The following is a 26990-nucleotide window of genomic DNA, read 5'->3' as shown; positions in this document are numbered from 1 at the left end:
AAGTCCATTTACCTCAGAAGGTTCTGAAATATTGATTAAAAATAAAAACAATTGCTACATATAAACGTAATAAAATATCAAATGATTTATGATTAAGATTATTTAGTACATATTAACACACAATGCCAACATTTCAAAGAAGTTTCTATCTGCTCACACTCTATTTTTGATCCAGCGTTTTTCTTATTGTTTAGATATTGAATTATAATGCAACGATTTTGATTAACTTTTTAAATCGATTGTTTAAAAACTGAAACAAAAAAAACTTCCAATAAGAAAATCCTAGTACTTAAGATATTTTGCAACAAAACAAAATGTGCAATAAATAAAAAGTAAAACTTTGAAATGCCCGGGTTAATTTGACGCCGTATGAAAACTGAGCATTAACTTAAGTTTGATGTCAATTTTAATTTACATACATATAAAAAAGAAAAAATTTTTGATTAATTCATAAGAGTTATTTCACGTAAAGAGAATCAGTAATCAATCTCAAAAATTTCTTAAATATTACACGCCGATAGTGCTCTAAGAGATACCGTTCTTTTCTAAGTTTATTTAATGATAAACTTTGTAACAATTTTTTGAACAATCGAAAAATTGAATAAAATGAATTGAAAAATATGAAAAAATTGTTTTTACATACTTTTAATTTTCTTACAGTTTAGAAAACAAGTTTTTAATAGCGTTTTGCTTCTTTTCGAGAAAAAAATGTTGAAGTTATTGACGCGTGAAGAAGCTCAACTTTTCTCAGAACATCAAGTGTGCAATGCGCGTCTCTGTGTTATTACTAGACCGAAAACAAGCGATACACAGTAGGCGAAAAAGCATCTTTTGAAGACAAAAATTGGCCGAAGTTTTAATTCTTAACCAAGGGGTTTACCACTTAATGTAATCATGGGAGTAAATCACAGATTACATTAAAACAATGTCTCTGAAATTATTTCGAAATCTTTACAATACAGCGTTTTAAAGCTAAAGAATATACATAGTTTAAAAAAAACTATGGTATTATCATTCTTTTTAAAAAGTATAATTATGTAACAAGTAAAATATGACATATTTTTATAAGTAACTCAAAGTGTCTCGGATTGAAAATTGATACGTTACAATATTAATTATAATTAATATATACGCGAGTAACATACAATTACGCAAACGAACTTGTTCGAACGTGTTCGGGAAATTTTTATATAAGATTACTAACAAAAAAGTTACACTTACACACAATATGGATCTTAAAGACCCCAACAAAACTGTTGCCATTTGAATTCTAGTTGACCTATAAAGTTGGTCAACTATATATCAACCAAAAGAGGATATTTCAAAGTCCCCCCCCCCCCCCTGGTTTGAAGTCTTCATGTAATCATTTTGGAATCAGATGTAATAATGAAGTCAGATAAAATCACTAGAAATCATAATGAAATCATATAAAATCACAATGAAATTATATGTAATCAGCAGAAATCATTTTGGATATCTGTGTAATCATTGGAAATTGCATGTAATTATTATAAAGTTGATTATGGAATCAGTTCAAGTTTGTAGCTTTTGTAATCAATTTTCGATTAAAAATGATTATTAGAGACCATACTAAGCTGTTTTTTAAAAAAAGTCATCAAATTTTTTATGACGCTTGTTTTAAAAAAGTTTTTTGCTCATAATATGCATTCCAACAAAATCTTGAAGTAATCATGTGTATTCGTACTAATTTTCTAAGTGATGAACTCTCAATTTAATTTTATTTAAAACAAATTAACAATCGATATAATGGTATTTCTAGTCAAATGAAATAATTTTTAATCGTTAGAAATCTGATAATTATATATGCAATCACAAGAAATTATTATGTAATCAAATGTTTATAATCAGATGTTTATAATCAGATGATATCCTGTAAAATGACGTAATCAGTGGACAACATTTCAGCTAGTGGTAAACCCTTTGTTCTTAAACTAAACAATAAATTTTCTTAATTCAACAAACAGGCTATAAGCTTGTTATACGTAAAATTTAATTTTGATTTAAATTAAATATGGCCGACACAATAAAATTAGCAAAACTGTTAAAGTTTGAAAACTATACAATTGTCAATAAATTCGTAATATAATATTGATGTATTTATGCAAAAACATTATTATTTGTTTGCGTTTACGTTATACGTTGAAAATTACTTATATTGAATAAAAAATTATAGCTGATGCAAAATGAAGAAAAACTTTATAAGCAGCTAGAAAATTTCATTTTTATAAAAATTGATTTTAACAGGTTTTCCGGGTCTCTAATGATGAATCTGACACAAAAATGACGCAATTTAAGAAGGCAAATTTAATATGGCAGCTAAGAAAAGAAAACGTTATTTCATTTTATTTCAAAAACTTGTTATATAATAAGTTTTAATAAATCTTAAACACATTTTAGAGTCTGAAAGATCTCCTACAAAATTTCAAACGCTTAATTGTTAAGTAAAGCTAGAATGTGATTGATGTTTCGAACCAGGATGGGGGGGGGGAGAAGGAGTTTAAAATATCTCCTTTTGGTTGATATATAGTTGACCAATTTTATAGGTCAACTAGAGTTTAAACGGCAACAGTTTTGTTGGGGTCTTTAAAATCCATATTGTGTGTATGTGTAATTTTTTTGATAGTAATCTTATATAAAAATTTCCCGAATACGACACGTTCGAACAAGTTTGTTTGCGTAATTGTATGTTACTCGCATATATATTAATTATAATTAATATTGTAACATATCAATTTTTAATCCGAGACACTTTGAGTTATTCATAAAAATATATCATATTTTATTTGTTACATAATTATACTTTTTAAAGAAATAACAATACCGTAGTTTTTTTTTAAACTATGTATATTCTTTAGCTTTAAAACGCCGTATTGTAAAGTTTTTTTGTTACAAAAATATGATTTAAAAAATAGTCGATTTAAAAAATAATGCTTTATTTTTGCTTAAAGATTTTTTTATTATAATTTAACAATAAATTATTTTTCGGCAATGCCGATTGTGCAATCACATTTCTAAGAGTCTAAATGTTTATTCATAAAAAAAGTTGATAAATATTGATTGGAATTAAAGTTATAGCTTTTCAAAGTTAGTGTCAATAACAAATTGAAAGGTCACATTTAACTTCACAAAAATTAAAATTGTCGGAAATATCACTACCTATATAGTGTAAAAAATTTCTTAGTGTTGCTCATTTCACATCTTGAATATCATTTCAAAAACGAAGTCTAAATTCTAAAAAATTTTAAAATTACCACGGGAGATCTTTTATGTTCATTCTAAAACTGCGATGTTTCCAAAAATAAGAAGTTTTTTTGTTTATATATTAAAAAGCAAGACTCAAAAAAAAAAGGTATTTGAAAAAATATTTTAAAACTTATTTTAAAAACATTTTTAATAACTAATTATTATTTAAAGCTCATAATTATTTAATATTATTTAAAAATAATAGGATAATTTTTCTTTTTTTTATAAAAGGAAAATGTTTATTTTAACGTTAAAAGCAGTGTTTTTTAAATATTATATTATCGTTTTTCGATCGTTATTATAATATAATAACGTTTTATATTATAATAACGAAAATTATTTAAATTTTATATTATATTATAATAAAATTTTTCAAAAATTTGAAGAAAATGTTTATTAAAGGTTAAAGGAATGCTTTCTTTTTAATCCATATAAAGTAAAGTAATATAAAGTAAAGCAATATATATTTTTCAAAAAAAGATATCAGAAAGTATATTAAATATTAATTATAATCAAAGTTATTCAATAAAATAAAAGCAAGTATATTATCCTCACCGACAATCGACGTACGATAATTCCATACAAGAGCGCCGCCATCATATTCAGACACACATATCAATGTCATCTCATGATTTAATGTCATATCGTGTATTAAAATTACTTTTCCAAAAATAAGTAGTACTTGAGTTACAAAGATAAAAAATATTAATACGCCCATCTCCATTTTTTTTATTGTCAATGCATGTAATTTTTGTAAGATTAATGATTATTAAAATACAGTTAAATATATTAACCTGACAAAATATCTGCAATTATTGTATATATAATTAATTAGATTAGATTATTTACAGTTTAGTTCCTTTACTTTAAAAAAGTTTATTGCTAATTTGAATCTAATAAAACAGTTTCGTTTAATAAGACGTTTATATGTGTACACAAAGACATAAATACGTATTATATCCAAATCACTCTCATGTACGCGAAGACAACAACTTGCACTACACGGCTTAATAACGTAATACAAAAGTAATACAGAATTAAATTTTTGTAGAAACGTTTTGCACTGTGTCCGTTTTTATACTATCAAGATTCAGCAACAGTAATGTTGGACCAAAACCGATGAAAAGGAAGTATGCGGTAACTTGGTCAGATAACATGATGTCAAATTGGGTCTTAAGACGTCTTTAGTCATTTAAAAGAAGTCTTTATTCAAATACATTTTTAAAAGTAGCCTTAAAGACGTTTTATAGATTTTAAATTTTGTTGTTTGGGTGATGTTACATTTAAATATGTCACATATGTGATGAAAAAGTAATTCTATATCAAGAATTCCCGAAGTATGGTTCGCGAAACATTTTCAATGATAGTAAAAACCAAAATTACATTTTAAAACAAACTAGTATTTTTAAAACCTTGTACATGAAAATAATCTTATTTTATCTAATTATCTATTTAACTTTATTTAATTATTTCTCATAACCAGGATTGCAATCATCGTTGACATAAACAAGATTTAAGATTGAGCGGATTTTGTATCAATTTCAATAAAGACTAGTCTTCTTATTGTTAATTTAATTGTTATTCAAATATCACTTGCAAGTAATCGTTCATCTTGTAGCACCCTGTTGTAATGCAATAATCGAAAATATTCTAAAGTTGATTAATTGAAAACATTCTTGGCATGAGGAAAAGTATTGAACACAATCGTTCCAATATTGCATCGACAAGCCAACAAAAAAGTTATTTTTTTATGGTAGACTTTAGTCCCAAGCAGATTTTGTTTCTTTTTTACGATCATCGATGTCGCGATAGTACGCCGTAGTTGTTGAAAAAAGTCTTCGACAACCTTTTGTTTTACCCTCTTCGTAGTGCGGGAGATTTTATTATAGACATTCACATAATTTGTGCATGATGTCGAAGAACAGCTGTATATGTATGCGAGAATATAGCTTGATTGTTCTTGTTTTACAAAAAATTCGCATAGTTTTGAAAAAACTCCATATATGTCACCGCGGCATCATATAGATATTCCAGATGTTCCTAAACATTAAATAAAATTTATAAGTTACTTTAACCATTTATATGTTTTTAAAGTTTTATAATAGAGGCTAGTATTCATAATCGAATCTTATTTAAAAATCGTCAAGCAATGTTTAAAGATAATAGTTCGTCTCTGTAATTGGTTAGTGATATCTTAAAATAGCATTTTTCAGACTTTAATATAAGAATCGATTATGAATAATAGCTCTATAATCTTTTTTGTGTCACCGAAGAGATGACTACAATTTTGTATCGATAAAATTTTTATAAATATTTCTTTTTATTATTATAAAATTGATTAATTACCATAGAACGAACAAAATCTGTTCTTGATCGTTTGACAGCTCGCACTGCTAAATAAACATCGCATTCCTTTTCGACAGTCATTCGTTCCAATAAGAAACTCAATGCTAGATAGAGTCCGCATCCAGTTACTCCGTCACTGAAAGATTGTTTTACTTTTTAAACATTTGGCATAACATTGATTTGAAATCACGAATCAAATAGGTGATTGGAAAAATTGTTACAATAATTTACTTCAAAATTGATTATTTAAAAAATAAAAAAACTAAAATACAATTAAAATATAAAAAAAAAATTTATATTGCTTAAAACGAACATGAAGTGTAATAGTTTTTTCATAAGTTTTAAATAATTTTATACTAATAATGTGCGGCTTGAACATCTCCGTGATCGAATCATTTATAATATGCTTGAAATCAAATTGAAATAAATTTGAATGTTTTATATCGAATCGTTATATATAAATCCCTTCAATTCGAATATGAGTGGAATTTACGTCACATTTTTTTAAATTTACGTTACGTTTTACTTTGAATATAACAATAAGATATTTTAAATAATGTTGCAAATCCTTTTCTTTAATAAGAAAATTACTATGGAAAAAAGTTCCATCAAGGACATTGTGTTGCGCAAAGATGCTGCGCTAAATATTAGAAAATTGATGAATTAATGAACTATTAATGAACGCCCGACAAAAAACATAAATTTTAGATTTAATAAACTAATACATTAAACATGAATTAAAATCGATTTGTCGATAATTCAAGATTATGGATTTATTTGAATCAGAAAACGAATTTGAATCGAACCAACTGCTTTTGATTTCGATTCTTATCGATTCGAATTCAAATTTGTATATCTCTAAATTATACACACATAATAATATTTTATTATTTACTGGCAAAGTGTGACAGTGGGTCCATTGCTTCTTGCGATGGACTCAGCTGCTTGCCAAAAGGTCACCATTGACCGCACTGAAGGCAGTGGTTGATCTTGTCCAGGTTTCCATTCCGTTAAACACGTTATAGTCACATATTGCTTTCTTTTAGGTTTCTGCGACAAAGAATCATTGTGTTGAGTAAGTAATAGCACATTGAAATTGTAAAATTATGGTAGTGATTTGATGTACCTCGAAATTATCAACAAGCAATAATTTTTGTGATGTATAACATTTCTCCTTCACAACTTCTTTCACAGTAATATGCAAATATGGGGTTGGTTCAAATTCACCGCTTGTAGGAGCAATCTCACAGCAAGTCTAAAAGTTCAAGTATAGACAATCATATTTACTCTCTAAATATAAATGAGTAAAATCTTATTGAATTGCAGTGCTATATAATACTTATAGATGTGATCATCACTGACTATTCAGTGTTTTTCAATGATTAAGAAAAGGATACTGTCACGGACTGAAATCAGTTTATTATGAATATCAATGAAGTATGTATGTCACTGACTGATATAGTTATAAATATAACAGCAATGACAATAAGGTCAGACTGTCTTCCAGTCAATAACTCGTTGTCTCCGTTTTAGAGAGTACATAAAAATATTTATGTTGAGTAATCTTTTTTATGATGACTTTGACATACTTGATACTGTTTGATATATTCAATAAATCGTCTCAATTATGTGACTGATTTATTTTAGCTAAATAATTGCGTATAAATTGAAAAATGTTAAAAAATAAACAAAATATTCGTCATAGTGTATAATATACTTAAAATCGGAATTAGTTTATTATTTATTAAAGATAGGTAATAGTCTGATTTTTAGACTCATAACTATATTAATCAGTGATATTTGCGCTATTTTTCGATGTCAATATACTATAATTCAGTGAGAAAACTTCTTTTTTAATTGGAATTACTGAAAGACAATGACGACAATTATAGCACAGCAATTTAATAAGATTTCATTGATTTAGATTTAAAGGGTATATTTTGCAAATGCATTCTATCTTTCACGTTTTGAATTAACATGTAAAAGATGTACGTACAGGATCTGGCGGCTGTAGCATGACAATAAGTTCAACTTTGTATTCGGCAATCATTCGCCAGAATGTTTCGAACGTTGATTGTATGGGAAGCTGTGTAGCTAGATACTGATTCTGAAGTTTTACTCCGTCTACATAAACGGCGGGTAGATAATCACTCTGCCCGTCCGATATCGGATATTTCTTCAAATATACTCTACTCACTTTATCTGTAAAAAAAACGACTAATTTATTCTAAATACATTCAATTCTTCTATTATGTCTAAGATTGATTACTACACAAAATACTAGTTTAATTTCATGATCTACTCATCATACAAATAATAGTCAAAACTTAGTATTTTAAAGTTTGAGAATTAGAATTTAATGTAAGCAAACAAACTTGAAATCAAATCTCGAAATCTGTTTTTGACTCGATTACCCTCCAACAGAGATAAGGGACCTACCTTGTCCCAGGATTTCATCTTGCCATGCAGTGTCCTGTAATCTAAAGAATATGGAATAATAAACAACTTTTTTAACATTAGCTTAGTCAGCTCAAAGGTAAAAATTAAGATGGAACTTTTAAGCTATACCTTTGCTGAACAGCCAGCGATTGTTCTTTCAACTTCTTAATTCGCGTAATTAACATCTTATTACACGGAGTTGAAATGGAAAACCAACATTCCACTAACACCAAATGCGCATAGAGATATTGTTGCTTATTATTAATCATGTTATTTCGTTCGCTTCTAATGGATATCGTTTCGGCGAGAACATCAACTTTCTGACAATTTTATTTGCAAATAATCGAGATTATTAATACAATTCGTGTATTAAAATTAATAAATAATTGATGTAATTAATTAATCCAGACGGTATTACTACAAAAATGGTTAAACGGGTTGTTATCATTACCCCGTCGGCCGCTGCTCGACGAAGACAAATGTCGCACAAAATGATAATCCCTGTTTTTTCAACGCCACTGTAATGAACTACCATGGGTCCATCTCCAGGTGATAACGATAACAATTTCTTCAAGTATGTGACTACTGAGTGTGTATTTAATGGCACTTCGTAGTCCGGCCAAGCCGTGTAATGTAAATGTTCTATCTATATAATATGGACATATTATTTAATAAAAGTTTTGTGTCCTGTTATTTAAAAATGTTGGTACCTTTCGAGTTTCCTCTCTATAAGTCACTTGGAAAGTTCTAAAAGAGTAATCAGCAAAAATATTTTGTTTTTTGTTTAATACAGTAATGTCACCATACTTCATCTTTTTGTCAATATGCGGCCAATATTGCTCGCATTTTGTCTATAAAAATCATTAAGTTTGGTATTTATGCAAAAAGATAAGAATTTAATTTCATTCAAGTAAAAGGATTACCTTTTCATTTTCGACTACATTTGTCAACATACAAATAATAAGAACGTTTTCTTGCCAAATCATGCGCCAGAAATCGGTGACAGTATTTGGTTCGGGCCCTTGCATGGCGATATAACGTTTTTCTTTTTGATAACCCTTTTTGAATAATTATTAATCAAATTAAAAAATTGTTGTTTTAACATCAAATAAATACAGAAGTATAACAACTGGCATTTCATTGTAATAATACTTTTACTAATCGTAAGTTTTAGCACTTACAGTGATGTAATTAGCGTTAATGTAGTCGGGGTAAGCATCATCCGTATAGTTCTTCATCACCTTTTTTATTGCCTATATTAATTTGATATTAAAACGTTACTACATAAGTACAACGCGTTTGTGATCAAATTTCTTACACGCAATAAGATTCTCGTGTTAATAGATTTCTTGAGCGGAAATTTCCCGCTGTCAGATGGCTGGTTCTTTTGAAAACGTCTCGAGCGAATATTTGCAAAATTATGTTGTTATCTATTATGTTACATAATTATAAACTAGCATAGTTATTTAATGTAATGGAAACAACTTTGTTCTGTTCAAAATATGGCAATCCTGTTCGTAGAAATTTGACGTCATTTTAAATTAATCGTACAATTGTAAAGTTTTCCGAATATTTTTAAAAGACAATTTGATATAATTCAACAATTAAAATGAAAGTCAAGAACTTACTTTGTATTGCTTATCCAGTAATCCTGACTGTATCGCTTGTCTGACATATTTCTCAAAATCTTTCACCTTTACCAATGATACCATTTCCGCCTCCTCTTCTTCACTGTGCGTGGTAGCAGTTACCAACGCTTCCGGAGTACTTGCCTGCAATGAAGATATACTTTCATAAATATGAGACAGACCTCCCATGAATTCTATTCTATTCGATATTCTGAATGTCGTTTCGTGTTCACAATTCACGGATTCCTGCGACAAAGCTATTTCGTTTCGTATTTGTTCTTCATTCCATTGTTGTTTTTTTCTGGAACAATTGTATGTATAATTGTAGCAGACTTAATTTGTGTTTTATTATAATTAAATATATAATTTTAACAGCTTTACATTCTTTAACAGAAAAAAATTACGCACAAGTATAGAGTTGTTGATTTTTGAAATATTATAACTTTGTAAATTAAATTGTACATCAATCTTTTTAAGGATTCGCAACATAGCAAAATCGGACCCATAAAATATTCCAAAGATTAACGGATTGTACGCAATCATTTTCAAATTAATTTTAAGATTTTTATATACATACATAATACGCGGTTTGTTTCTAATTTTATACATAAACGCTAAATAAAATAATTTGCGGCTAATAGAATACCATGGTGAGGAAAGACAAGTGAGTCTATAATGTATATGTAGGAGGAAGTTGCTGAATGCGTACAGGTCTCTTCAAGCATACTTTTTCAATATTTTACTTTTTTACTTTATATCATCAACATTTAAGGACAAAAATAAAAATAAATAAATAATTAGTAGTACAGACCAAAATTTAACAAGTTTTACTTTGTTTTACGCTTACTGCAGCATTTTAAAAAATCACATATTTTTTATAAATTTATGTAGCTAATAATAACGTAATTGTGCAATTTTATTTTAAATTATTATATTTTCATATTAAAAGACTTGTTGTAGAATATTTGACATGCATTGTATACTTATACATATTTACAATTATTATAAAAGTTAAATTGGTATCTTTATAACTTTATCAATTTCCGTAATACGTATCAAATTTTACTATAAAAAAATGATGTTAGTGTAAAAGTGATAAGTGATAATATTAAAATTAGTAATTATGAATAAAATATATTGTTACATAAATTTAATCTAGTTTAAGTTTTATTTTAGTGTTTATATCTTTTTATTATTGTTACTTATAGAAGATTTGACCTCTTTTTCAATAAATTATTAATAAAATAAATATTAGTTTTGACAGATCCTTATATTTCTAATTAATTTAATTTATATTTTTCCAAAGACAATACGGCTTAAGAGGATGCTATAGTGACCGAAGAACTTCCTCGGCGTCGGCATTGCAGATTATTTTTCGAGGGAGACCAGGCTATCGCTCTTTGTCCAACGCATAGATCTGTCTTTGTTTTTCGATTATTTCGCCATCTGCGAAAAGACCTATCAACTACAGCCACTGCTCTTCTTGCTATCGTTTACGTGCGCTAAGCAAAAGTTGGACACGTACAGCTGTTCACCTATTAAACTTTTTTGTTAGGTTGTTGACTGAACGATACACAGTCAGTGCTGTTTATTAGAGTTTTCTGAAGTCCGCCCTGGTCTCATTTTATACATACGAGCTACAGAACGTTAGTAAATAACAAAAATTAACCTTGGTTGACAGATCCACGAGTCGAAAATAAATGAATTTTTAACTTTTTGATCGATTTTCTCATAAAATTTACCAGAGCAGACTTTGTTTTGGTGCGTACTTTTATTTTGCAAAAGGATTTTGTGATCTGTAAAGCCAATTCGAAAATTAATGAACACTGTAATGGTCGGTAATTCCCGTCAGTATAGCATCCTCTTAAGAGATTACAGCGGTACTATTAGTTTTCTAAATTATACTTTTTACAACATGTTATAGGAAGGTTTATAATAAATTAATTTATTAAAATCAAAAAATTTAATATGTTATATAATAAATTACTTCTTAACATGAATCTACAATTTCCAACTTTGTTTAACATCCTAAATACATACAAATTCGAATATATTAAAAAAATAGTTTTAGTGGTACGCATTGGATAATTTTAGCACATAAGTGTTTTTCTCGTTATATATGCTATAAAGAAAACTGGAAATTGACATATATATGATTTTTAATTCCAACTAAATTTTGCTTACGTTTAATCTTATTATTTCGTATAATGTTCATGCATGTATCGCACTATAAATAAGTTTTCATGGTCCTACAATCATTTAAAGTGGAAAGTTTTTACTTCTATCTCCCATAGTTGAAAATCTTCAGTAAAAAGTAAAATGGAAAATTTAAAAACGACTATGTGTGTGCGTAACTCTTTTGTCAAAGAGTGTATGTAAAACTAAATGTTTACACTAGATGTTAATAGACAGAAATGAGAACAATATTACAAAGTTCCAAAAAATAAATTATAAGATGTTATACCTTCGGTACAAGTAAGATGCTATTACTATCACGACGAAGATTGATGTAATAGTCGTAATGGGTACTTTCCACGCTTCATAAAGTGTCGGTGAAACATTATTGACGCTGATCGATTTTGAAAATAACACGCGATTTTTGTGAGATATAGTCACATTAAAAGAAGTGTATGCTGATAAATGTTTAAACTCATATGGAAAAGATGGAACTAATGTAGAAACGTCTTCTTCATTCGTATCTTTATTGTAAATTACCAGATAATACCACCTTGCCGGACATGAATATAATTGCTGTAGTAGAAAAAACAAAAACAAATTTTTTCTTCAAAATTATTAAATATAAAAACAATATTATATCAAGATTAAAAGAAATCTAATCGTATATAACATAAAACGTCTACATACGTTTGAATTGATTTGTTCAATTATCATGCCGTTTTCTTCTGATGTTATGTCGAAGTTTTCAGCCGCTACATCATTAAGCACAAAGAATCATCGCATTATACATTGGACTAGATAAAAAACTAAAATATTTTAATTATGATTATATATGAATAAAATTATGATAGCTTTTAAACACGCTGTTAAATAATTTAGTTATTTTATTACTTTTTTGATACATCTTATATTATCCCATGTAAAACTAAAATTACTTCTGCATACCAAACACATAAAATAATAACATTCTTGTCTAATAATTTTAATTTGTTTCATTAAAAATATTAAAATTGTTAATTATGTAATAGATTGTATCATTAATTGTCCCAACAAACATGATGATAATGCTTTGTTATGTATATCCAATCAGAAATGTATAATGTAAAGTCGAAAATCGAATTTTGAAATTTTGGTCGATTTGACGTTGAAAGAGTTATAAAGTATATCACTATTCAATTATTGTTTTCTATTCAATTATTGTTTCCGCTGATTCAATGTCAAAATAAAGTTGAAATTTGTTTGAAATAATATATCCCAACGAGACATAGCAATGAAATCGTAGTGATGTTAAATCAATATTAATTAAATATATTAAACATTTTTGAGGCACCAATATTATTAAATTGACTGGAAATTTAATTTATAAAGTTATACTTCTTGATCTACTTAATGGCTGCGTTTTAAAATCTATAAGTAAACATATGGCACGAAGTTCGAGGACTTGTACTGTAATATAAATTCTTGAAAGTTATTTTGAGCACTTTTAAGATCTGCTTTAAATTAAATAGTTGTTTATCTCAATTTAAATATAAATTATGTTATGCAAATTACGTTACTATATATGGCATTATAAGTAAATGTAATAATAAAGGATAATAATTAATTATACAGATTTAATTAGTAACACGATATTAAGATCATGTAAAAAAAGGCATACATTGTAAATCACTTTACGTCAATGGCCATAAATATTTTTAACGTTATTAATATGTCATCATATTTGCTGGAATTATTCATTAGTTATTGATAAATTATTAATAATTAAATTGTAAATTATAAATATAAACATTGTATAAACTAAATTAATATTAACTCACGATTGCATTTAGTCTCAACTACTTTCCAATCGCTGTGTATTTGTACACCTGAAATATTTAAGCTTAGACGAATATGATAAGTAAATCCAGGTTCCACATTTTCAAAATGTTTTGTTACTTGTGTCATATTTCGAAATAACTTGTTCCATGATTGCTGATTGTATTTGATGTGTTCCTGTAAAAAAATTATGAAATTGATCTCTTTCTTTTATTTTGTTATCGAATATTAATCGGATTTATATGAATTGATAATTTTATTAAATTATACTGGACAATAAGGTCTCTGTATTTTGATAATTGAATGATGGTTATGTTTTTTGACTTATGCTTTTTTGCCTACTAGACACGATATTGATAATACCAAATTTAAAAATTGGTTCAAAATTTTGATAAAATTAGCATCAAAAATGACATTTTCTGACAGATTTTATGACGTAGAATCGGTAGAAAATTTTTCTTTCAAAATTTGTTATAACCACGTAAAAATATCGACTCTTAAAATGCATTTTGATTTATTTTAGCACAATATTTTGTTTTTAAAATATAAAATTTTAAAAACGACTCTTTTTTCACGTAATGTACCCTATACAAAAAAACTTTTTTTTCTTTATAAGTGTGAATAGATATTTTTGAATGTATTTTTGTCCGCTGATTTGTTATTCAAAGATAATATCACAATGTTGAAAAAAAATGAGTGGTGGTAACCGCTTTTAAATTTTGGTGCTTTACTCCGTTTTACTAGTTCGCTGAAGTCTATGAAATCCGATAAATTCCATGGTGGCTACTTGAATTTTTTGGTTTTTGTAATGATTTTTCGGTTGAAATCAGTTGTCAGATATCATGCATATAATAATGTCTCTAAGAAACAGGTTATCAAATATTCTGCATTGTGTTGCAAAAATGAAATCTTTAAATTTTTTTTAAGAACTAAAGCAATGAAAACTTTTAATAACTTCTTGTTCAAAAAATTCTTTTACGAATCATATCGAAATCCGATGAATCTTATATTTGACATTGAATTCTGATGAATCTTATATTTGTGTTGGTCGTAAATTTATAAATTATTCTTTGTCTTACATCTTAATCAATTTCGATTTTTGATTTTTCTTAACTTTCTATTGTATAGCTAATTTCGGCTTTAAATAAATAATAAAAGAGAAGAGGGTACTATGGCACCCATTTTCATTTTCTTAATTAACTTTGTTTATAATTAATATTTTCTATTGAAACTTGAATGATTACATTCATCAGAGTGTTGTTTGACAGATTCTAACAATATTTAAAAAATTTTTATTTAGGACGTGATTTATAAAAATCTAATGCACTGCATAATTGGTGGAAGAAAAAAGTGATTGTAATATGGCTATCTATAAAAATAATTTTAAAAAATTAGTTTAGTTTAAAAGAAACACAGTACTTTGTTACAAAATTATATATTTTTAAATTTTCCATTGTTTAGAATTTTCCTGATTTAAAATTTTCCTGCGTTCAGAAGCTTTAGAAATACCATTAGAAATTTCATGAAAAATATAATTTTATTGCTGTTTAACATTAAACAACAACCATAAAATAATATCTCTATGTTTCTAAACACCGCTTTTTTGAATGGCAATCAAATATCGAAGAAATATTTTGATATAAAAATTTCGTTTAAAAAACTATATTAACAAAATTCCATGTTATTGTTTTAACTTTGTATAATTCGAAATGTATACGGCCGAAAAGTTAAATAACAAAAAAACTTGAATGTATGCACCTTTGTGTGATAATACACTCAAGTTTAACAATAATGAGGATGTGTATGTAATTAAAGGTTAAAAGTGTACTTTGAAAGAGTTTAGAAGTGCTAAAAAGTATAAATGCCTTATAACAATTCTCATTCATTATGTATTGCCATATTAGCATCACTAAAAAATGGCGAGCTGCTAAACAAATAACTCCATAAGCAATTGTTAGAATACTAATCATCTAATAACGGAAATAGGGGGGTAGCCATATTGTCGACAGTAACCATAATACTCTTTTCTCCTCTAAAATAATAATTCGTATTAACTTTAAATAATATTAAAAAAAATAGTATTTTAAATGTGTCTGTGAGAGTATGAGTTACTTGAATGACAAAAGAGTAATAAATCGGTATTTCTTCGTATTCGTCTTTCCACGTTATATTAACAATGATCCAAATAGCCGTTTCGTTTATTGAGATAATTGTAGGTGCATTTGGCTTCTCTATGCCTGTAAAATGATTGACATATTGGTTATTTATATTTAACAAATGATAGACATTTAGAAAATACAATTGAAAAGCAGCTTTAGCAATATATCATATAAAAAATCGTTACTTGTTTGACACAAAGGTGGAATGTAAAATTCTGTATTAGTATTATTACATCCGTTACTGCATATCCCAGTTCTTGTGTCACACCGATTATTAGATAACGTTTCGTTATAGAGACATGAGCCACATGTTTTTCTGCAGTTATAATCGTATGTATTTGAATCACATGCTAAAATTTCAATTTATTAATTACAGATTAACATTTTGTAAATAAATACTATATATGTAATTGGTATTAGGAATTACAATCAAAACAATGTGCTCCTGAAAAACCTGCATCACACGTGCAACCATCTTCGTAACAAATTTGAATTCCTTTGCAATTAAAGTTATTATGCAAATCATATTTACAGGAAACTAAGCACTTTGGCCCAATTTTTCCTAGGGGACAGTATGACGCATCTGGGAAAATTATTTTCTATTTCAAAATAATTTTTTTATCTCCATTTTTATAACTATTCGAGTAACTTAATGAATATGCGATTTTATAAAACTTTAATTATTATGCAATATAAGTAATAAGTATGCGTATTTACCTAGATTTACATCTGATTTGATGCTTGATTTAGAACTCACGATAGCATGTTCATTGTAAAATAATTTTTGACATGTCACGTTTGGTCGTTCAATAGATTTGTGGTGAAAAGATATAACATTTTTCCTCAAAGTTCCTAAAAATATTAAAATCAATACACATGTAATTGTACATATAAACAAATTAAATTTTCGGAAAATTTTTATAATTATTGGGTGCATTATCTAAAGTGCGTGATTTATTAATAAGATTTTGAATATAATAAGGCATTTAGAGACAAGATTCTTACCATTTGGAGGACACTGGCGAACATTTGCTATCGCCCACAACGGATTGATATTATGATTATTGAGTTTAGGAATTAATTGGATGATCACCCTATTATTACTATGGTTGATCAAATTATCCTTGATAGTGACAGATTGCCACATAGGTAAGCCATGAACTGCGGCTTTCGTTGAGCCTTTTATTATTGCCATTACTAATACTGCATCGTTCGTGGAATCACGCAATATTATTTGTGCATCGCATTCAACGCAAAGGCCAACTAATAGTTGTACACATATCACTTTGTCATAAATTTGAAAAATTGGACTCGTTAAAGTTGCATTCTCAACAGTTGTATGCAAAAACTTATCTAAATACACATAATATTCTTAAATAATATTATTTTTTTGTTACTCAATTAATATTTAATATAAAATGATTTCTTGATTGACAGGAATTTATTATCGAATTATTTGTACTCACATGTATGCAATCGAATGGACCCTTTACCTGAGCTCGCAGCCAACATGTAATAATTATTGTCTGACGATGAGTTTAATTGAATTTTCTTTGTAAGGAAATTTGTATATGAGTAAATAATCTTATCAGTATCATAAAGAATTATTTTGCCCATGTCAAAATTCCATGTAATAACAAACGTTTGCCATTTAAATTCAGACGCTGAGTTCTGTATTAACTATAAAATAATTTTAGATGCAAGGATGGGGACATAAATATCATGCAACAATTATTGCGGTTTTTGAATTTTAAAGATCTTATTCAATAGAACATAACCAAGTGTTCCTTTTTGATTATAGATAAAAACAAGAGTCATGAATTTTTTTGTAAGTTCTTAGTCGCGTAAATGAAACATTCCTTTAAAAAAATTGGATTTTTTTTCTAAGCGAATATAGTCGAAACTGTAGCGAGTATTGTCAAACGTAAATAAAAAACATTTTTTAAAATTAGTAGAGTAAAGACGGGGTTCGTGAAAGGTGATGAGATAGCTTAACATCTTGTATAATTCGTGTTAAATTCTAAAAACTTCTTTTAAAATTGTTTCCTTACAGTTACACATTGTCAGATGGTCACTCTATATTAGTGTTTTTATAAAAACTGAATTTTAATTTTACAGGTAATAGTAATTTTTATAAGTGTACTTTTTGCATATATAATTTTTAATATATATTAAATGGTAATTTTTTAATTTTGAGTAGCTCGAAATTCTTAAATATAATTTTCAAATAATGTAATTAAATTTAATGTATGCTGTAATGTGTGTCTAAACTTGGCATATAAAGTTGTTATTTAGAGAGAGAGAGAGAGAGAGAGAGAGAGAGAGAGAGAAAGAGAGAGAAAGAGAGAGAGAGAAGTTGTGAGATAATCACTAGCCATTTGAATTTCGAGCGTGAGACTGTGTTTTGAATCCACCTAATGATCATTGCGTAATGCTTATTAGCAGCAAAAAAACGAACCTTAAATGAACGTTTTGGATAAGAATTTAATATAAACTTTTCTGAACCATTTCTAAATCTGTGTATATTCCAAATTGAAATATCCAAATCAAAGGGTATAGCGGAATAACAAGAGTGATTTTTGGCCCCGCGCGTAATCAATCCTTATATAGGACAAGATATCTACCTAGATATAGAAAATTTCGAGTATCGCAAGAAATGTGATTTTTTATTAATATTTTTTTCTCTGTTAAATTTAAATTAATCTTTACAAAAAATTCAAATACAAATAAAAATACAAATAAAATTTAGAATTTTTTAAATCGCTTTATCTTTTGATCTAAAATAGTGGCTATTTTTAAAAAAATTCAGTAGATGAGTCATATGATAAATTATATTCAAGATTTTTTTTAGATTTTTGAATTTAATGGTACTTGTCGAAAAAAAAATGAAAACCGATTTTTTTAATTATTTTTTGGTTTTAAGTACATTTGATTGATATATCACGTTGTTTTTAAATACAATTATCTCCGATTACACATCTGCAAACAATAGTATAAAATTATATAGTTCACGTAATTTAAACTATGAAATTTTAATTTTATTATTTAAAAAACTTTATTTAATTGATTTTAGCAGTTCTTTTTATTTGCTTTAAATGTACATTTTTTTTAGTTTTTAACTTTATCAAGCACATATAACATATGATTTCTTTTTATTCCTCATTACATGAGGATTTCATAAAAACTTTATAATGATTTTGGGGACACTATTCCACAATTACATGAAGTGGTTATCCCCTTGGAAAAACAGACAATAACGAAGGGTAGTGACTATAATTTGTTATAAAAACCAAAAAAATTATAAAAATACAGTTATGTTAATCAACATTTGCTAAGCATAAAAATTTGAGACTTTGTACATCTAAAATCAGCAGTTAGCTCTTTGGAAATTACAACAAAGAACAATGCTGTGCTGTTAGAACAAATAAGAAGCTTTAATGTAAGAAATTCTTCGGGAATTTTGTGTGTAAATTGGCTTGCGGAATGCAGACAGCACGCAGCGAGCGGCAGGCGTCGAGCAGCAGCCAATCAATGAAACTTGCTGCTCGTCTAAAATCAGTGTTGAATTTTGGGCCAACAGCAACAAATCAACGAAGACTGCTGCTGGACGCTTGCGACTCGCTGCGTTTCGCCTAATGCAATCCAGTGCAGTCTTCACTAGGCGAAACTTTAACGAGCGACTCAACTTATAAAAAATATGTATATCTTATTTTTATCTATATTTTGACATATCCAAAGCTTTTAAAATTGGAAGGTAACACTATGGTGTTTCCTTGTTAGAATGATGTTTGAATGTGACTAGGAAGTTTTTAAACTGATTTATTTTTAAATTCAGTATATATGCTTTAAAAAACGTTTTCAATATACCAAATTGGAAATTAGATAGTTTTAAGCAGCAAAAACACAATGTCATTTATTTACTTTTTGTGATAGTTGTGAAAAACAAACTGCAGTCGAGGTTCTTATTGGACATTTTCCAATGGTAGGTTGTGTATAATTCCAACTATTTATTATGATCCAATAGCAAAAATCCCGTTTGCAAATTAATATCACTATGCTGTCCGTCGTACGAACCGAAAAAGAAAGCTTTACTTCATTAAAGTTAGTTGTCAAAATTTTAGGCATCCAGTCATGAACATTAAACTGCCGAAATTCTGAAAATTTTAAGTGAATATTTTTACCATAGAAGTATATTTTGTTTATAACATTAAATAAATTTTATATGTATCAGAATATTCTGTCAGCAAAGTTTTTACTTTCCCATCGTTGATCAAATACTGGACCCATAGGTGTTAATAAGGAATCTGTAAGATTCCAATCTTGTTTAGTCCATGACTCCAAGCATCCTCGATTTTCATTCATCTTACACATTATATCACTCTTTTGAAGTCCATTCATCCCATAATAATCTGAAATATTGATTAATAATAAAAAAAATTGTTACATATAAATGTAATAAAATTTTGAATGACTTATGATTAAGCTTATTTAGTACATATTAACACGCAATGCCAATATTTCAAAGAAGTATCTATCTGCTCACACTCTATTTTTGATCCAGCGTTTTTTCTATTGTTTAGATATTGAATTATAATGCAACGATTTTGATTAACTTTTTAAATCGATTGTTTAAAAACTGAAACAAAAAAAACTTTTCCAATACGAAAATCATAGTACTTAAGATATTTTGCAACAAAACAAAATGTGCAATAAATAAAAAGTAAAACTTTGAAAGGCCCGGGTTAATTTGACGCCGTATGAAAACTGAGCATTAACTTAAGTTTGATGACAATTTTAATATACATACATATAAAAAAGAAAAAATTTTTGATCAATAATCTATCTCAAAAATTTCTTAAATATTACACGCCGATAGTGCTCTAACAGATATCGTTGTTTTCTAAGTTTATTTAATGATAAACTGTGTAACAATTTTTTGAACAATTGAAAGATCGAATAAAATGAATTGAAAAATATAAAAAAATGGTTTTTACATTCTTTTAATTTTCTTACAGTTTAAAAAACAAGTTTTTAATAGCGTTTTGCTTCTTTTCGAGAAAAAAATTTTGAAGTTATTGACGCGTGAAGAACCTCAACTTCTCTCAGAACAGCAAGCGCGCAATGTGTTATTACTAAACGGAAAACAAGCGATACACAGTAAGCGAAAAAACTTCTTTTGTAGACAAAAATTGGTCGAAGCTTTAATTCTTAACTAAGGAGTTTACCACTTAATGTAATCATGAGACAGATTACATTAAGACAGTGTCTCTGAAATTATTTCGAAATCTTTACAATACGGCGTTTTAAAGCTAAAGAATATACATAGTTTAAAAAAACTATGGTATTGTCATTTCTTTTAAAAAGTATAATTATGTAATAAGTAAAATATGACATATTTTTATGAGTAACTCAAAGTGTCTCGGATTGAAAATTGATACGTTACAATATTAATTATAATTAATATATACGCGAGTAACATACAATTACGCAAACGAACTTGTTCGAACGTGTCGTGTTCGGGAAATTTTTATATAAGATTACTAACAAAAAAGTTACAATTACACACAATATGGATCTTAAAGACCCCAATAAAACTGTTGCTGTTTGAACTCTAGTTGACCTATAAAGTTGGTCAACTATATATATCAATCAAAAGAGGATATTTCAAACTCCCACCCCCCCCTCCCCACCTTGGTTTGAAATCTTTATGTAATCATTTTGCAATCATATGTAATAATGAAGTCAGATAATATCACTAGAAATCATAATGAAATCATATGAAATCACAATGAAATTATATGTAATCAGCAGAAATCATTTTGGATATCTGTGTAATCATTGGAAATTGCATGTAATTATCATAAAGTTGATCGTAGAATCAGTTCAAGTTTGTAATCAATTTTTAATTAAAAAACAATTATTAGAGACCATAGTAAGCTGTTTTTAAAAAAAATCATCAAAAATTTTTATGACGCTTTTTTTAAAAAAATTTTTTGCTCATAATATGCATTCCAACAAAATCTTGAAGTCAGTAATCATGTGTACTTGTACTAATTTTCTAAGTGATAAACTTTCAATTTAATTTTATTTAAAAGAAATTAACAATCGATATAATGGTATTTCTAGTCAAATGAAATAATTTTTAATTGTTAGAAATCTGATAATTACATATGCAATTACAAGAAATCATTATGTAATCAGATGATGTTTATAATCAGATGAAATCCTATGAAATCACGTAATCAGTGGACAACATTTCAGCTAGTGATAAACCTTTTGTTCTTAACCTATACAATAAATTTCCTTAATTCAATAAACAGGCTATAAGCCTGTTATACGTAAAATTTAATTTTGATTTAAATTAAATATAGCCAACACAATAAAGTTAGCAAAACTGTTAAAGTTTCAATTTATACAATTGTCAATGAATTTGTAATATAATATTGATGTATTAATGCAAAAACATTATTATGTGTTTGCGTATATGTTATACGTTGAAAATTACTTATATTGAATAAAAAAATATGTCAAATAAACAAAAACTTTACAAGCAGCTAGAAAATTCCATTGTTATAAAAATTAATTTTAACATGTTTTTAGGTTCTCTAATGATGAATCTGACACAAGAATGACAAAATTTAAGAAGGCGAATTTAATATGGCAGCTAAAAAAGGAAAACGTTCTTTTATTTCAAAAACTTGTTGTGTAACAAGCTTTATTAAACCTTAAACACATTTTAGGGTCTGAGAGATTCCCTACAAAATTTCGAACGCTTAATTGTTAAGTAAAGATAGAATGAGATTGGTGTTTCGAAACAGGACGATGGGGGAGGGGGAGGAGTTTGAAATATCCTTTTTTGGTTAATATATAGTTAACCAACTTTATAAGTCAACTAGAGTTCAAACGGCAACAGTTTTGTTGGAGTCTTTAAAATCCATATTGTGTGTAAGTGTAACTTTTTTGTTAGTAATCTTATATAAAAGTTTTCCGAACACGACACGTTTAAACAAGTTTGTTTGCGTAATTTTATGATAGTCGTGTATATATTAATTATAATTAATATTGTAATGTATCAATTTTTAATCCGAGACACTTTGTGTTACTCATAAAAATATATCATATGTTACTTATTACATAATTATACTTTTTAAAAGAAATGACAATACCATAGTTTTTTTTTAACTATGTATATTCTTTAGCTTTAAAACGCTGTATTGTAAAATTCTTTTGTTACAAAAATATAATTTAAAAAATAATGCTTTATTTTTACTTAAAGATTTTTTCATTATATTTTAACAATATTCATTTTTCGGCAATGCCGATTGTGCAGTTACATTTTTAAGAGTCTAAATTTTTATTTATAAAAAAAAGTTGAAATATATTGAATGGAATTAAAGTTATAGCTTTTCAAAGTTAGTGTTAATAACAAATTTAAAGATTATTTTCTACATTTAACTTCACAAACATTAAAATTGTCTGAAATATCACTAGCTCTAGTATAAAACGTTTCTTAGTGTTGTTTATTTGACACTTTGAATATCATTTCATAAATGAAGTTTAAATTTTAAAAAATTCTAAAATTACCACAGGAGATCTTTTATGTTCATTCTAAAACTGTGATGTTTCCAAAAATAAGAAAAGTTTTTTTTGTTATTATATTAAAAAGCAAGACTTAAAAAGAAAAAAATTATTTTAAAAAATATTTTAAAAATTATTTTAAAAACATTTTTAATAACTAATTATTATTTAAAGCTCATAATTATTTAATATTATTTAAAAATGAAAAGATAATTTTTTTTATTAAAAAAAATGTTTATTTTAACGTTAAAAGCAATGTTTTGTAAATATTATGTTATAATAATGTTTTTCAAAAATTTCAAGAAAATGTTTATTAAAGGTTAAAGGAATGTTGTTTTTTAATTCAATAAGTAAAGCAATATATATTTTTCAAAAAAATATATCAGAAAGTAAATTAAATATTGATTATAATTAAAGTTATTTAATAAAATAAAAGCAAGTATATTATCCTCACCGACAATTGACGTACGATAATTCCATACAAGAGCGCCGCCATCATATTCAGACATACATATCAATGTCATCTCATGGTTTAAAATATTGTGTATTAAAATTACTTTTCCAACAATAAGTAGTGCTTGAGTCACAAAGATAAGAAATATTAATATGCCCATCTCCATTTTTTTCATTATCAACGCATATAATTTTTGTAAGATTATGATTATTAAAATAAAAATAAATATATTACCCTGGCACAATATCTGCAATTATTGTACATGTAATTATTTAGATTAGATTATTTACAGTTTAGTTTTTTTACTTTAAAAAATTTTATTACCAATTTGAATTTAATGAAACACTTTCGTTTTATAAGAAGTTTACATACGAATGCGAGAACATAAACACGTATATACGAATGACTCTTATGTATGCGAAACCAGCAATTTGCACTACATGGCTTAATAATGAAATAATACAGAATTAAATTTTTGTAGAAACGTTTTGCACTGTATCCGTTTTTATACTATCAAGATTCCGCAACAGTAATGTCAGACTAAAACTAATGAGAAGAATGTTTGCAATAACAGACTCAGATGACATTAAGTCTCTCTTCCCGATTTAAGGTTATCTTACTCAGATTATTTGATGTCGGGTCATAAGATGTTTTTTAGTCATCTAAAAGAAGTCTTTATTCAAATACATTTTTAAAAGTAGCCTTAAAGACGTCTTATAGATTTTAAATTTTGTTGTTTGGGAGATGTTATATTTAAATATGTCAGATATGTGAGGAAAAAGTAATTCTATATTAAGAATTCACAAATGGTTCGCAAAAAATTTTCAACTATATTAAAAACCAAAATCACATTTTAAAACAAACTACTATTGTTAAAACGTTGTCCACGAAAATGATCTAATTTTATCTAATTCTATTCAATTAACTCCTATAACCAGGATTGCAGCCATCATTTACATGAACAAGATTTAACGCAAATCGATTTTTTTGCGTTTTTCTGTGTTATTTCTTTCACAGGAAGACGATTTTAAGGAAAGTTTGTAGGGATTTCATAAAGACTAGTCAATTTCAATAAAGACTAGTTTTCTTAGTTTAGTTGTTATTCAAATATCGCTCGTGAGTGATTGTACATCATGTCGCACGCTATTGAAAAATAATAATCGAAAATGTTTTAAAGCTGATTAAATCGAAAACATTCTCGGTATGCGGAAAAATATCAAACACAATTGTTCTAATATTGCCAGTATTTAATCGACAAGCTTGCCAATAAAAAGAGTTTGTAAAATTTACATACACTTTATATACGCTTTCGTGAAATATTTCGTACAATATTTATCTGTTCCGTTTACAATTTTTTTACGTAGACAAAATTATTTTTTAAGTTTTTTAAATGCTATAACTATTAATTCAATTATTGCTTGAAGTTTAAAGATTTTACAAACAATTTTTTTATGAAATAGTGTATTTAAAAATGTAACTGCTTTTTTTTAATTTTAGTAAATTATACAATTAGTATAGACGGTATCATTAATTGATTATTACAATTTATAAATGTTAAACTTTAAAACATAATTCAAACATAGATAAAATATTATTTCCTTTTTACGATGGACTTTTCTCTTCGGCAGATTTTGTTTCTTTATTACGATCTTTCATGTCGCCGTAGTACGGTTAAATTCGTGTAGTAGTTGAAGAAAGTCTTCAAAAACTTTTTGTTTTACTCTTGTAGTGCGAGGAATTTTATTATGTATATTCACATAATTTGTGCATGATGTTATGTTACCATTGTATGTGTATGCCAGAATATAGCTCGATTATTCTTGCTTTACACAAAAATTAGCATTTTGGCAATGATTATTTTCATGGTTAAAAAGATGGCGATACTCAAGAAAACTCTTGTTTATAATGTCGAAAACCGCATCTTCTCGTCAGAAGAACCAACAGCGGTAGACTAGCATTTAAAACCAACACATTCCATAGGACGTTAACCGTGACATCGTAAATGGCTATGCCATTCTTTGTGTCTTTGCGTTCTTTGTGTCACGTGCAACAGATCGCAAAGATCGCGGTTATCTCCGCATTGTAAGGAGTCACGCATTAGGATTTTGGTTCTTTTCTCATATTCCTTGAAAACACGATTATTATTCGCTCGAGCGAGTTTGCGGTTCAATCGATCTTACCGGAAATTCGACGTCTCCGATGCGACATTCGATCTTCTCGAAAGCACTTCATAATTTCCGCATGAATGATTTATTGACGGCGGAACGATTTTGCTACAACATCGTGAAAGTCGTCTAATCCAACGGATTCTTGCGATCCGTTGCGATGTACACCGTTATGGTGCAATGTGCAGTTTATCCGCCGCAGCTATTGGAAGACACTTTCTCGATCGTCTTCTTAATTACACAACGACACTAATAACGATGGTCCTGTTAGGACCACACTTTGCATTAGGCAATTGTACTCCTTATATATCCGTGATTACTATCGTGAAGAAATCTCAGTAGAGACGCGGTAATTGCATGCGGTTTTCGTCTTTCATCTCTGTGTTATTTTCTATATGCTTTTGATGTTAAGATTATCTTGCATTGAATAGAAACTCGATACTTATATAATAATTTAAAACAGAGATCTAGATAATAAAATTGACTGTGGAAGAAAATTATTAATTTTTAACGATTTAATTGGCTACGTTAAAGTTTCTCTGTAATTAAAAATGATGAATATTAGCTCAAATATACATGGTCCATCTTAGGATATCATCAACAATCATGACAATCAATTTGATTATACGATAATATATTATAATAGATGACCTCGATATCTAGAATAACTTTTACTAGAAATACTTTTTGCTACATTTCTCTGCTTGATCGATCATAAAACGACGTTTGAAAGTAACAAACTGAGAGAGTAATCATTTCATATTTATTATAATCTAGTTGAGATAGTAGCAGCCGAAAAATTGTACCGCTTCTTCATTGTTTTGCGTATTCATCTATGGGCATTCTGTCGTAACGCAATCTGCAAGTGATCAAACGAAAAGGTCGTGCGCTGAACCCACGTGTTCTGCAGCTAACAATAAAGGTTGGCTCATGCGCGAAGACCCTGGGATACATTTGCTCTCTG

At 27.5% G+C, this 26990-nt stretch overlaps 1 protein-coding gene across 1 annotated transcript; it reads right to left on the bottom strand.

Moving 5' to 3' along the window:
* Positions 1 to 24420, bottom strand: LOC105202166. Its single transcript, XM_039453478.1, has 26 exons — positions 24186 to 24420; positions 23862 to 24108; positions 20086 to 20238; positions 19751 to 19983; positions 17296 to 17509; positions 16835 to 17182; positions 16547 to 16681; positions 16257 to 16412; positions 16015 to 16179; positions 15783 to 15907; positions 13673 to 13847; positions 12543 to 12607; positions 12142 to 12428; positions 9678 to 9978; positions 9231 to 9302; positions 8973 to 9107; positions 8760 to 8900; positions 8501 to 8695; positions 8179 to 8369; positions 8050 to 8090; positions 7607 to 7812; positions 6737 to 6865; positions 6506 to 6660; positions 5611 to 5746; positions 3820 to 5304; positions 1 to 23 (listed from the first exon to the last, which is right to left on the bottom strand). The coding sequence occupies exons 2-25, from the start codon at positions 24034 to 24036 to the stop codon at positions 5230 to 5232; spliced, it is 4008 nt and encodes a 1335-aa protein (XP_039309412.1). The 5' UTR covers positions 24037 to 24108; positions 24186 to 24420; the 3' UTR covers positions 1 to 23; positions 3820 to 5229.
* Positions 24421 to 26990: the final 2570 nt, after the last annotated feature.

Source organism: Solenopsis invicta, chromosome 9 (assembly GCF_016802725.1).
Source record: "Solenopsis invicta isolate M01_SB chromosome 9, UNIL_Sinv_3.0, whole genome shotgun sequence".
Classification (NCBI taxonomy): domain Eukaryota; kingdom Metazoa; phylum Arthropoda; class Insecta; order Hymenoptera; family Formicidae; genus Solenopsis; species Solenopsis invicta.
This window is presented reverse-complemented; position numbering and strand designations above follow the sequence as displayed.